Source organism: Gymnoscopelus braueri (genome assembly GCF_963280865.1).
Source record: "Gymnoscopelus braueri genome assembly, chromosome: 15".
Classification (NCBI taxonomy): Eukaryota; Metazoa; Chordata; class Actinopteri; order Myctophiformes; family Myctophidae; genus Gymnoscopelus; species Gymnoscopelus braueri.
In genome coordinates this window covers 20115696-20129938 of record NC_137620.1, presented here as the reverse complement: position 1 = coordinate 20129938, position 14243 = coordinate 20115696, and the positions used below count along the sequence as shown (strand labels likewise).

General features: G+C 42.0%; 1 protein-coding gene across 3 annotated transcripts in view; it reads right to left on the bottom strand.

Annotated features, from left to right (window-relative positions):
* Positions 1–7868: 7868 nt before the first annotated feature.
* LOC308102037 (myeloid-associated differentiation marker homolog) overlaps positions 7869–14243 on the bottom strand; it is a 7583-nt gene continuing 1208 nt past the window's right edge. For all 3 annotated transcript variants that reach the window (XM_080451626.1, XM_080451625.1, XM_080451627.1), the window contains exon 3: positions 7869–10193. In XM_080451626.1, coding sequence (XP_080307752.1) covers positions 9216–10070 — 855 coding nt within the window. In that variant the 5' untranslated portion in view covers positions 10071–10193 and the 3' untranslated portion in view covers positions 7869–9215. The remainder of the gene's footprint in view (positions 10194–14243) is intronic.

The window sequence follows — 14243 nt, the reverse complement described above, 5'->3', positions numbered from 1 at the left end:
TACTCACACGCACGCACACACACACACACACACACACACACACACACACACACACACACACACACACACACACACACACACACACACACACACACACACACACACACACACACACACACACACACACACACACACACACACCTGTAAAGGTATGAGTGAGTGACGAAAAGAAAAACCTCTTGAGCACACATGCATGCCTGCACACACACTATACTGTATATTATCTTAACATTCTTATATTATACCATTATATACTGTATACACAATATTGTTGTACTATATTATATTATCATATACTATCTTACACTATTATATTTGCTACTATTGTTATTGTTACTACTTGTATCTCTTTTTGTCTCTCCTCTGTCACTCCCTCTCTCTCTCTTCTTTCCCCCCGACACGGTCGAGGCAGAAGGCCCCCACCCTAGAGCCTAAGGTCTGCCTGATGTTTCTTCCAGTTTAGGGGGAGTTTTTTGTTGCCACTGTCGCAAAATTGCTTGCTCAGGGTGGGACTGTCGGGTCTCTTCGTCTTGAGACAACTTGTTGTGATTTGAAACTTTAATAAAATTGAATTGAATTGAATTGAATTGCATGTGTGCATCTACTGACCAATGTGAGTTGTTGACCCAGCAGGCTGAGGTCGGGGGTGAGCTGACACTAGGTCACAGACGTACGCTCTTTCCTGTCAGTCTGTTCTTCTCAGGTAGGCTACACCAGTGGTTCTCAACCTTTTCAGGCCGCGACCCCCCAAAATAATCACATTTGAACTAGGGACCCCCCACTCTGACGAACACTTGGAACTTCAGGAGTTGAGGCATTATATTTAATTTGACTCGGTTCCACATGTGAAAATAGAAGATCTACAAGCTCACAATGCCTTGCGTTGCGAGGCATTGTGAGCTTGTAGATAGGCTATTCTTTATTATATTATTTGCTATACAGTAGTATAGTTTGTTGATTACTTTCGAAGCAGTAATGGTCTTATTTTCTTTCTTTCTTTCTTTTTGAGGTATTAAAAGGTCTTAAAAGTCACTTCACTGTTGTGTGGGGACCCCCCCCAAAAATCATGTGAGGACCTCCCCCCCTTGGGGGTCCCAACCAACAGGTTGAGAACCACTGGGCTACACCTCTGGCTCTGGATGCACTGAAACACACAAACATACACATATTTATAGTGTAATGACGATGGAATGCAAGCATTCTGGCAACTTCTCTCATAGGAATACTCTTCATCAGGGGCGGTGCTCACTGCAATTAACCCTAATGTCTCATTGTTTGGCCAAAACATTACACACAGAATAGAACATGAAACATGTACAGGCGGGCGTGCCCCAAGGCATGCTGGGAATTCTCTCCTCAGCCACTAACTGCCTGAAGCTTCAGAAAATAACTTGATATGATGATTGAACACCTTGGGAACCTGGGATTCATCCTTTAGAAAACAATATGCCTATTATGTCATCATCAAGTTGACTTAATGACTATCTGACGACGTGCTGGAGAGATAGCCTGGCATGGCCACACTAACATCACTGCACTGGCAGATTCGTCTGGTTTCCAGGCTACTGTGGAGATTCCTTGAACATCACTGTTCAGATTTATCTGGAAAAGCACAACTCACTAAAGGACTCTGAGTCTGTAGTTATGAATACCAGTACCTGTAGTAGCCGTGTCAATTTTCTTGAATTCCTCTAATAGCACTTTCAAAATTAATTGGATCAAACACTTTCTGGCCAACTCTAAATCTACATGGAACTTTATTCTAAACTACATACTCTCTCATTTAGGTGGCCTCCCTTTTGTATTAATGTATAATTACAGTGCCTCTACGAAAACATAAACACATGTTTGGTCCTTAATATACAAAAAAAAAATCCCCCACAACTATTATTTAATTTGGAATAGGCTAACCAAAATATCCTTTATTAGAAAGGTATTTTATTAGTGAGTCTAGAATTTGACTCACGTGTTCTTTATTTCTTAATAAATATGGCAATCCTGTGACTCCTAATCATTTTCTATTGTCATGGAAGCTATCCCCAAGGGGTTATTATGTTGTTGAACCGGGAGATGCCGTTGAAGGAGAGGACCTACCACGCCGGCAATGGACCCTACTGAACCGCCTGCGCACTGGAGACGGCTGCTTCAAATCAGCTATGAAGACTTGGCAGACTGCCGAACACATAATTAACACCTGTCCCCTGTACCACGGAGGCGAGACAAGGGCGTGGCTACACGATACTGAGTTGGACATTTGAGGATGATACTAGTAGAGGCCCTAGGAGGGGTCCACGCGTACCCTCTTATTTTTTTTTCTAGTTTAGATTTTTGGCATCCATAGGACCTCTAATATAGGGATTTTGATGATCCCAAGAAAAAAAGTGGTCCAAAGTGTGTTTTTTTCAATGTTTTATTACCCCATGAGACCTGCAGGATTGCTGGCTGAAATGCCAGCGAGACTGTCTTTCGAAGACTGTGGCACGCTCAAATTTAGACGTAGCCCAAAGATAGAGATACCATTTGATTCTAGACAACCTCAGGTTTCCAATGGGACCAACCTTGTCATGCTACCTTGTCGGGAAGGGGGCTAAATACCTAAGGATTCAAAGTTAGACAACATTGTGTCGAGGGAAAAACGGCCATCACTGTTTTCCAAATGGTCCCCTGAGCTGTCACCTTGAAAAAAGTGAATTGAAATGGGTTACATGTATACCTACAAGCCTCCCCTGTACATAAATGCCACATGTATGCCAATCTCATGCAGTTTTGGGCAAGAATCATGCAGTTTATTGCATGCAGTACAAATATGTAATTTCCGCCTATTGTAAAAAGGAGACCACTTTACTGTATCTATAGCTGCATGAGACCACTGTACTGTATCTATAGCTGTATGAGACCACTGTACTGTATATATAGCTGTATGAGACCACTGTACTGTATCTATAGCTGTATGAGACCACTGTACTGTATCTATAGCTGTATAAGACCACTGTACTGCATCTATAGCTGTATGAGACCACTGTACTGCATCTATAGCTGTATGAGACCACTGTACTGTATCTATAGCTGCATGCATGAGACCACTGTACTGTATCTAGACCACTGTACTGCATCTCTTTCTATATGAGACCACTGCATCTATAGCTGCATGAGATCATGTACTGCATCTTGACCACTGTACTGCATCTATAGATCACTGTACTGAATCTATAAACCACTGTACTGCATCTATATACCACTGTACTGTATATATAGACCACTGCACTGTATCTATAGCTGTATGAGACCACTGTACTACAGCTATAGACTACCTACTGTATCTATAGAATGCTGTACTGTATCTATAGACCACTCTAGTGCATCTGTAGACCCCTGTCGTGGTATGTAGACCATTGTAGTGCATTTGTAGCCCACTCTATTGCATCTGTAGACCACTCTAGTGCATCTGTAGACCACTCTATTGCATCTGTAGACCACTCTAGTGCATCTGTAGACCACTCTAGTGCATCTGTAGACCACTCTAGTGCATCTGTAGACCACTCCAGTGCCTCTCTAGCCCACTCTAGTGCACCTGTAGACCACTCTATTGCATCTGTAGACCACTCTAGTGCCTCTCTAGCCCACTCCTAGTGCCTCTCTAGCCCACTCTAGTGTATCTGTAGACCACTGGCGTGATCTGTAGACCACTGCAGTGCATCTGTAGACCACTCTACTGCACCTGTAGACCACTCTAGTGCACCTGTAGACTACTCTAGTGCATCTGTAGACCACTCTAGTGCATCTGTAGACCACTCTAGTGCATCTGTAGACCACTCCAGTGCCTCTCTAGCCCACTCTAGTGCACCTGTAGACCACTCTATTGCATCTGTAGACCACTCTAGTGCATCTGTAGACCACTCTATTGCATCTGTAGACCACTCTAGTGCATCTGTAGACCACTCCTTAGTGCATCTGTAGACCACTCTAGTGCATCTGTAGACCACTCTATTGCATCTGTAGACCACTCTAGTGCATCTGTAGACCACTCTAGTGCATCTGTAGACCACTCTAGTGCATCTGTAGACCACTCTAGTGCATCTGTAGACCACTCTAGTGCCTCTCTAGCCCACTCTAGTGCATCTGTAGACCACTCTAGTGCCTCTCTAGCCCACTCTAGTGCCTCTCTAGCCCACTCCTAGTGCCTCTCTAGCCCACTCTAGTGCATCTGTAGACCACTGGCGTGATCTGTAGACCCCTCTAGTGCTTCTATAGACGAATCCACAGACGCGCTGCCTGTAGCTGCCTGTAGGCGGCCATTGCTGCGGTGTCGCGTCCGCGGAGCGTTGACACCGCAGCAATGGCTGCGCCCAGGGCAGCGCTCCGTGGATTCGTGTATAGACACATCTGTGGACCCCCCCCCCCCATTGAGTTGAGATGCAGTATAGTGGTCTATAGATACAGTACAGTGGTCAATGTATGTGGTCTATAGATGTAGTACAGTAATCTATATATGCAGTACAGCGGTTTAGATTCAGTATAGTGGGATATAGATGCAGACAGTGGTCTCATGCAGCTATAGATACAGTACAGTGGTCTCATGCAGCTATAGATACAGTACAGTGTTCTCATGCAGCTATAGATACAGTGGTATCATGCATGCAGCTATAGATACAGTACAGTGGTCCCATACAGCTATAGGTGCAGTACAGTGGTCTCATACAGCTATAGGTGCAGTACAGTGGTCTCATACAGCTATAGGTGCAGTACAGTGGTCTCATACAGCTATAGATACAGTACAGTGGTCTCATACAGCTATAGATGCAGTACAGTGGTCTCATGCAGCTATAGATACAGTACAGTGGTCTCATGCAGCTATAGATACAGTACAGTGGTCTCATACAGCTATAGATGCAGTACAGTGGTCTCATGCAGCTATAGATACAGTACAGTGGTCTCATGCAGCTATAGATACAGTACAGTGGTCTCATACAGCTATAGATGCAGTACAGTGGTCTCATACAGCTATAGATACAGTACAGTGGTCTCATACAGCTATAGATACAGTACAGTGGTCTCATACAGCTATAGATACAGTACAGTGGTCTCATGCAGCTATAGATACAGTAAAGTGGTCTCCTTTTTACAATAGGCGGAAATTACATATTTGTACTGCATGCAATGAACGGCATGATTCTTGCCCAAAACTGCATGAGATTGGCATAAATGTGGCATTAATGTACAGGGGAGGCTTGTAGTTATACATGTAACCCATTTCAATTCACTTATATCAAGGTGACAGCTCAGGGGACCATTTGGAAAATAGTGATGGCTGTTTTTCCCTCGACAAAATGTTGTCTAACTTTGAATCCTTAGGTATTTAGCCCCCTTACCTACAAGGTAGCATGACAAGGTTGGTCCCATTGGAAACCTGAGGTTGTCTAGAATCAAATGATATCTCTATCTTTGGGCTACGTCTAAATTTGAGCGTGCCACAGTCTTCGACAGACAGTCTCGCTGGCATTTCAGCCAGCAATCCTGCAGGTCTCATAGGGGTAATAAAACATTGAAAAAAACACACTTTGGACCACTTTTTTTCTTGGGATCATCTAAATCCCTATACTAGAGGTCTTATGGATGCCAAAAATCTAAACTAGAAAAAAAAATAAGAGGGTACGCGTGGACCCCTCCTAGGGCCTCTACTATACAGGAAAGAAGACAACCTTGACTTTAAGTAAGTCAAGTTTTGATGTCAATACGTTCAAGTAAATGTGCAAATATTGCTTTCTATGCAATATAGGTTGTAGCACTCAAGTGTTTGATTTAATTTAGTTTAGCAACAGCAAGGAGAAGAAAGAAAAATCTGAATTGTTCATGAGGTCAAACATGTAGTGCAAGAACATAGCAGCAGGTATACTGTACTGTACATGATATTTAGACATTAAGGTGCAAAAGAGAACACATACCCCTTTTGAGAAGCACTGCTGTTATAAGACCCCACAGACATCATTTTCCTATACAGTGGAGGAAGCCTTGTGATAAACTGGTAGAGAAGGGAAGATATGTACAGTTTTGGGTCCAGACCCTCTATCAGCACAGCAACACAGAACTATGTCATGGCTTTTTCAAACAGAGATTTCAAGTCCTCATGTCCTCATTTATAAGTCCATAATAATTCCATACTGAAACGTCTTTATTGATATCAATTGGGGGGAAAAGGATGGGGTGTATATTATACCATTATGTACCATTAATTGACCAAATAAGGGACATGGGCATTGAAACAAAAATAAAACTGCTGTTTGATGCGGAGTGCACACTGCAGTTAAAAAAATAGCCACTAGATGGCAGCAGAGTGCCTTACAGCTACAGCTTGAGTTTGATCACCTGTAAGAAGCTTTGACAGTGTGATTTAAAAAGTTAACATCTAAAATCCAACAATGACCTTACAATTTAGTCAATTTGAACGATGGAATTGGAGAATTGTGACTCCCCATATGTGTGTAAACCTATTTGGCAACATTTATGATTTTCCTTGTTATATAATACTGTATATTGCTTATAACATGATAACCCATCTAAAACTACTACTAAACATACTGTCTAATTAACCTCATTCTCTTTAACCTCATTCTCTTATGAGGCAAATTTCACATTCGCAAGTAACCAAAAACGTAATTGTATTATATTTGAATATGAAGTCAACCATTGCTAAAACTATCTCAACCTCCAATAACACCAAAGCTGTTAAAGAAATGTTTAACATTTCTGCATATTTTGTAACACAAGACATTTGTTTTCCGTTTCAGCAAACTAGGTAACATCTTCAATACGCCCATCCAATGTAAATCCAACAAATTCAAACAAAATCTATGGTATAATGAACGCATCAATATATATTTATTCTCAAAAAATGGCCACAAAACATTCCAATATTCAATATTGTATTCATTCAAGAGGCTCCAATAAGAAAAAGATAATTTCCCCAAAAAGATTCCCAAACTGGTGCGGTTTAAAGAACATATACATGTGTCCATGCCTACCTGTTCACTAGTATGTCACCTGATACCTGAAAGTACTCACCCCATCACTCAGTGTGTAACACCCAGTAATTGCATGCTAAAGTGGGGCCTGGGGGGAAAAAGTCTCATGATCTACTGCATGTATTCCTTCTCCAGCTGTCTGCTTTGGTTTCCGTAAATTCGCAACTTGCCTAAAGGTGCTGTAAGTAAGTGATATTAATTGGTGGGGAAAAAATATTGTGATTGTAATCATTGCTATATACTGTAGGGGACTCCCCATCTCTTTAATAAACAGAAAAAAACATTTTCAGGCCTGTCACCACTTCATCCAGTCAGGAGAGAATACCCATTTATCAGCTTCAATTTAACGTTCCAGTTCTAATTGTGTCTGCTTTTGTTTCATCAATTTCAATTTCACTTGTTTATGAGGTCTCTTTTGTAATGAAGTGGGGAGACCCCTGTTACTGAACAAACACCCTATATAGCAATGATTTCTAACAGAGAATAACTTTCTTTTTCAAACAACTAACTAACAACTAACACTTTTTTTTTTAAACAAACATTTCAGAGGCCTTGAACATGTTCTCAACAGTACAAGGGATGTCACATTGGTCCCAATAAGCATTACAGTGTGATAATTGAACACAACCTTTATATAAATATTTATTAATAAGGTTACTGTATAGGTCATTCTATTTTCTTTGAATTCATGAATTCATATTTGTCTTGGGTGTAACACGTATATATATATACAGTGGTGTATATATATATATATATATATATATATATATATATATATATATATATATATATATATATATATATATATATATATATATATATATATATATGAAATTATTTAGTTGCAGCCTCAATATCTGTAACTGATGAACCAAAACTGGACCAGATCAACCTAAACTGAACCAGTTCAAAGTTCACATTCAAGGTACAGACATTACGGTATTTGAATATGCATGAAGCTTCCATAGAAATCCTATGGAAGTTTGTCATAAACCTGAAGCTTCCATATAGAACTTCTATGGATGTTCTCATAAATCTCTTGTTCATGACACCCAGACGCCATATGTCTACATTTGGCCTCTGGGTGTCATAAACGAGAGGGGAAGACACTCGCCCGCCATAGCGGAGACCCATGCTCATTACCCAACAACAGCGATGCCTCCGGGTTTGGCTGAGCGCTCTCAACGCAGTGGTTCTCAACCTTCTCTGGATCAGGGTCCACTTGAAAATCTTGAAAGCGTTCGCAGCCCACCCATCTGACCACTTAACACGGCAGCCGAATGGCTAATGGGTGGTACGTAACGCGTGCATTTTCTGAGCATGTTTATTTTAATGACCAATCGATCGATTGTTCCATCTTGGATCAATGGAACTATAGCATATATAGTATACTTTTCTTCTTATTTATTGGTAAAACTTTTTAATATTAATGTTAGATTATCATTGAAATTGTAGTGTTTTGCCAATTATTTGGAGACCCACTTACCCACTTGAATACCCTCGCAGCCGACCTGTGGACCCTGGCCCACAGGTTGAGAACTAGTGCTTTAAGGAACCCAAACGGATCACGAATGGGAAACAGGCAGGGGATTCTGTCCTTGTCACTGAATTAGTGACAATTACTGGTTGGTCATTTATTTATTTTTAAAAGCACTTCATGCGTATTGGAAAAGGCATGATTTAGTTGGGGTGAATATGAAAAATTATAAAGTTGTTGAAGTTCCTCTCATTTTTCTCTGTGATCGCAGCCAGTTTCGTAGTACAGTCATTGATCAAAGCAAGATCCTCTACATTGTGTTTTGCACTGAATTTCGCATATGGGTAAATGTGTTATTTACACACATTTAAGGTATACCTTATCCAACGACCTTAACAAAGTACCCGCAGAGGTATGAAATGGTCTCACTGCAGAAATCTGGGCTTCTGTTTACACAAGCACATACACAAGTCAGCTTTTTTCCCCCTTTATTTTCTTTCTGGGTTTCCCTCTCTCAGTGGTTCACCTCAGAATTTCAAATCCGTGACAGAAAATTAAATAATAAAACGCTTAGCGATCTATTTCACTAGTACTGTAACATCAGCTGAACAAAACCACGCCAGGCTTCCTTTTCTCTGTGGCATAACTCATTTGTATAAATAAAGATGGTGCGTTTCATATTATTTCTATTACTCCACACTCCTTCTTTCCCTGCTCCGTCAAACGCTGACAAACACCAGTCTGGCAGAGTACGCGAGGTCCGCCAGGTAAAACAGTAAGTTGATTGCAGTGAGCACTGCCGTGGCGATCACCTTAGGCCGCCTCTGGTAGCGACCATTGTATTGCTTGTCGAACTGGAACACGGGCCAGATGATGGTGGCGGTTAGGTACATGATGACCGCCAGGAGGCCGTACGCCGACAGGAACTTGGAGAAGGGGACGGGGAGGTATCCTGTGCACTCGCCCACGCACAGCACCACTATAACCATGGAGAGGATGAAGCAGATGCAGTACACCGCCATGCACCACTCCAGCGCTGGGTACCCGTCGTACGTCACGGGGTCGCTCACCAGGATGAAGATGACGCAGGCCACAAAGGTCTGGCACACCTTCAGCAGGCCCGGGGCCGTGGCCATGTAGCCCGCCACTTCTCCGGGCCTGGCCTTGGAGAGGCTCACCTCCCCCACGTAGGCCACGGCCGCCAGGCAGGAGAAGACCGTGGAGGCGATGCGGTAGCTCCGCATCTCGCCGTAGTTACGGCCCTGGTCCTTGATGAACCAGAGAGGGAAAAGGACCGAGGCAGAGAGGCAAAGCAGGGCGGCATAGCAGGCAATGGTGATGGGGAAGTTGGACCAGGACACAGGGGCTCGGGCCTGGAGGCCGAATTGCTCCACCAGGAGAACCAGCAGGGTGCCGGCGAAGCTGAAGGCCCAGCAGAAGATGCTCCAGTCAGCCATGCCTCCGTGAGGAAGCATGGCCCCGTGGGCTGCCACGCTGAAGGCCACACAGGTGAACACCAGGGCTGCCAAGCGAACCCATAGCAGCTGTGAAGTGGACAGCACAATCAATGGCATGATGGAGAGGTCAATGTCAGAGGGTCAGTGGGCGGTGTCCAGAGAAGCCTTTAAACTGATATCTGAGAGACGGTTCTGTGTTGTGTCCTTTCTCACATGCCTTGTCGACACTCGGCAAATGTTCTGCAAGGAGACAAAGGACACAGAGCATGATTAGAAGATATTGGATGCTGGTGCCAACTTAAAGCCAATACCATTCAATTCAATTCAATGGAGCTTTATTGGCATGAGAAAACATACATTTACATTGTCAAAGCAAGTGTCAAAATATAATAAAAACTATTTAAGAAAATGGGGAAGTATATACAGTTGGAAGGGGTACAGAGCTATGTCACCTTCATTGTATACTGTATATACTTTTTGAAACCATTAATATGGGTTTCTTAGTTGCTATATTTTTAAGATAAGATAGATATTTCAGATAAGAGATATACACACATAAGTGTGTGTGTGTGTGTGTGTGTGTGTGTGTGTGTGTGTGTGTGTGTGTGTGTGTGTGTGTGTGTGCGTGTGCGTGTGCGTGTGTGTGTGTGTGTGTGTAATAGGTTCCTATCATCAAAGTAAAGCCTCTTTTCCATCACAGCTTAAGCACGACACTGTCCAGTACAGTCCAGAACCGCACCGCACCGCTTCAAAATGTCTTGCGTTTCCATTACACAAAAGTCCCCACTCGCAAAATCCCCACCCTCCCCTCCCCTCCCGAAGGAAATCAACGCCCCTTTCTTTAACACACCAACTTAGCCTCAGGCTACAGGGTTAGCCTAAATGCTAGCGTGCTTCCTCAGAGCTAGTTTGGCTCTTAAGTTATTATTTGGCCATGTTCACCCTGACTTTAATCTTCGCTATTGTTGGGAAGACCTGTGTGGTGTCTAAACACGTTGCCATCACTTATATAAAAAACATTATTAGCGTGTATCGTCGCACATTCATTGTTGCCAGGTTTAGCAGAAAAAAATAAGCAATCAGGTCTATGAAAACAATCCCAAAAGAAGCGACTATCTACGGCTATTTGAAAATAGCAGATATACAAACTCACAACGCGTAGCGATCCGACGCATTGTGAGTGTGTGCATCTGCTATTTAAAAAATATATATACATATATAATGTTGACAAATACATATTAATTTGGGGGTCCTTGACATGAAAATGTTTAAGAACCACTGGTTTCAACAACATATGGAAACAAGCCCCAAATAATCAACTACATTTTAGAAACAAGCAGTGGTGGAAAAAGTACTCAAATGTTTTACTTAAGTAAAAGTATCAATCCGAAGCATCTACAAGTGAAAGTCTGGAATTACTTGAGTAAAAGTACAAAAACTATTGGTATCAAAATGTACTTAAGGTACCAAAAGTAAGTACTAAAATGTTTGAAAATAGCAGATCTACAATGATGCGATGCGTTGTGAGCTTGTAGATCGGCTATTTTCAAATAGCCTAGGTATAAAATAGGGCTTAAGTGGTTAATGTATGTTTTATAATGTAATCATTTATATCTGAAAAGTAACTAGTAACTAATACGTTTTCAGATAATTGTAGTGGAGTAAAAGTACTACCAATATTTACAAGCAACTTTACAGAAAAATAAGCCCAATGTCGCTTATAATAAGTGGACATGGCAACACTGCTACCGTAGTGTTTACATTTTACAGAGACCTGAGTGGACAGACACAGCTGTGAGCCGACCAATCAGTAGCAGTCACAGCTTTAGCCCCGCTTAGCCCAGCTCAGACCTACCCAAGACTGGGTACTTTTTAGGCACCAGTTTAGTACCACTTACACACCACTCTACCCACTTCATTGTAGTGGAAACCGTTGCTGTGGTGGGCGGTGTGGGGTGGGGCTAGGTAAGTCCATGTATATGGAAAGCCGCCTTTAGTGTACATACTCCGGTCACAAGGGGCCTGGAAAGTCCCTGAGACAGAGGGGAGTAAATAATAATAGCACCATCTACTGTCCAAACTATGGCGTTTTGGCAGTCTACACATGATATTGAAATGAGTTTCCTTTCCTACATCTAAACCTCAAACAAATAGACCTTTTCTTGTTTGTTTTGACCTTCATGGCACATATACAACTTTCATTGTCATATTCTGAAATGTTAGAGCATAAATAACTGAACACAGTCTTTGTCTGATCATGTTTTTGATTGATTGACTGAATACTTTATTAACAAGTTTGTTAGCAGTACAAGTTCCATTGTGGTCCATTGTACGCAAATTCATCAGTAATACATACACTACAATGCAGACTCTCCAAAAATAGCCGATCTACAAGCTCACAACTCCTCGCGCTGTGAGGTGTTGTGAGCTTGTAGATCTGCCATTTTTGGCTAATGTTCTCCACCACACAAAGATTTGGCGGACCCCCTGTAGTAACTCTGAGGACCCCCTAGGGGTCCCGGACCCCCTGTTGTTGAAAACCCCTGCTCTAAGCAGCTGGTTGCTTTAAGGTTGATGATCTTGGAAAGTCAAGATGACTCAACCACTGCACAGATTCAAAGTCTAAAGTCCCTCTGGATACGTGCATCAAATGCAAATTTGTATTGCAAATCCATAGGCCTATTGTTTATTCAGACCAAACCTAAAGGCTACAGAGCATGCTGCAGTCCATTAACCATTAATTTCCGGATTGCCACACTTCCCCTTTGAGTAATAATACTCATGCACAGTGCACACAGCACAGGAAGCCACTTAACAACACATCCACACAGGAACCCACATGAGCACCACCCAGCCGGAACCGTGAACCACAATGTAGCGTGAGATTTCTACCGCTTATGCAAGAGACAATCCCGTTTGTCAAGGGGAGATGAGCTCGTGAACTTCAGGCAATAAGTCATCAGTGGTGGTGGACTAAGTACTCAAATGTTTTACTTGAGTAAAAGTATCAATAGCACAATGTGCGAATACTCGGTAAAAGTATTGGCATCAAAATATACTTAAAGTATCAAAAGTAAAAGTACTCACTATGCAGAATGTCCCATTTCACAAGTGTTCAAAATCAAAATGTATACGAAATCTTTTGAAAATAGCAGATCTACAAGCTCACAACGTGTAGCTTTGCGACACGTTGTGAGCCTGTAGATCGGCTATTTTCAAATAGCCAAAGTATATAGGGATGAAGTGGTTAATGCGTGTTTTGTAATAATAATCAAAATCTGCAAAGTAACAAAATGATGCGCTTTATAAGATCATGATTGTTTATAATTACTTTGGTAAATTAGCATGGCAAAGGAAGGGACACAGAAAATGTGAATACTATAATAATTGTACTGTACATTGAAAACACTTTTTAATAGATATAAGTAGCCTATGTCCTGTAATAGGGTGGACATTTGTCCCATTTCATGTGTGATGAATGCCCTAATAATACTTTAATTAGGGCATAATGACCTGAGCTGGACAAAACGTGTTTTTCTGACAGTTGAACGTGCCCTCTTTCAGAAATAAATAAATAAATGTTGAAGTCATGTAACATTTTATTTGGGAGAAAGCTAGGCTGAAATGGCACCAAATCTACCACCTGTCCACCAGAAGGTGTCCTACCCAACACCAGGGTCTGAATAGTAGGGAGACCAGACCACCTCCAACCACTGCAGATGTGCTACTTAAACCTCCTTATAGATTGGTTAAAATAACATTATATGAATTCATTAAAATAAATCCCGGATTGCAGCTTTAAGGATTGTATTAAGGGACTAATAAACAAAGCTGGACACACACACGCACACAAACACACACACACACACACACACACACACACACACACACACACACACACACACACACACACACACACACACACACACACACACACACACACACACACACACACACACACACACAGACAGACAGACACTGAAAACAACACTAATCCGTGCTCTCGAAATTCCACAAGTTGTGATATTGATAGACCAGTGGTTCTCGGAGTGGGGTCCAGCCAGGGACCCTCAGGGTTCCTACTTCCAAATGGACCCTTACAGGTTTGTAACATCTTGAGTGTACAAATGAAACCAAATGGACCCTTACAGGTTTGTAACTCTGAGTAAAAATGAAACCAAATGGACCCTTACAGGTCCGTAACTCTGGGAGTGCCCACATGGTCCTTAAGGGTCCATTTGGTTTCATTTGTACACTCTCTCTGTTATGTGTGTGTGTGTGTGTGTGTGT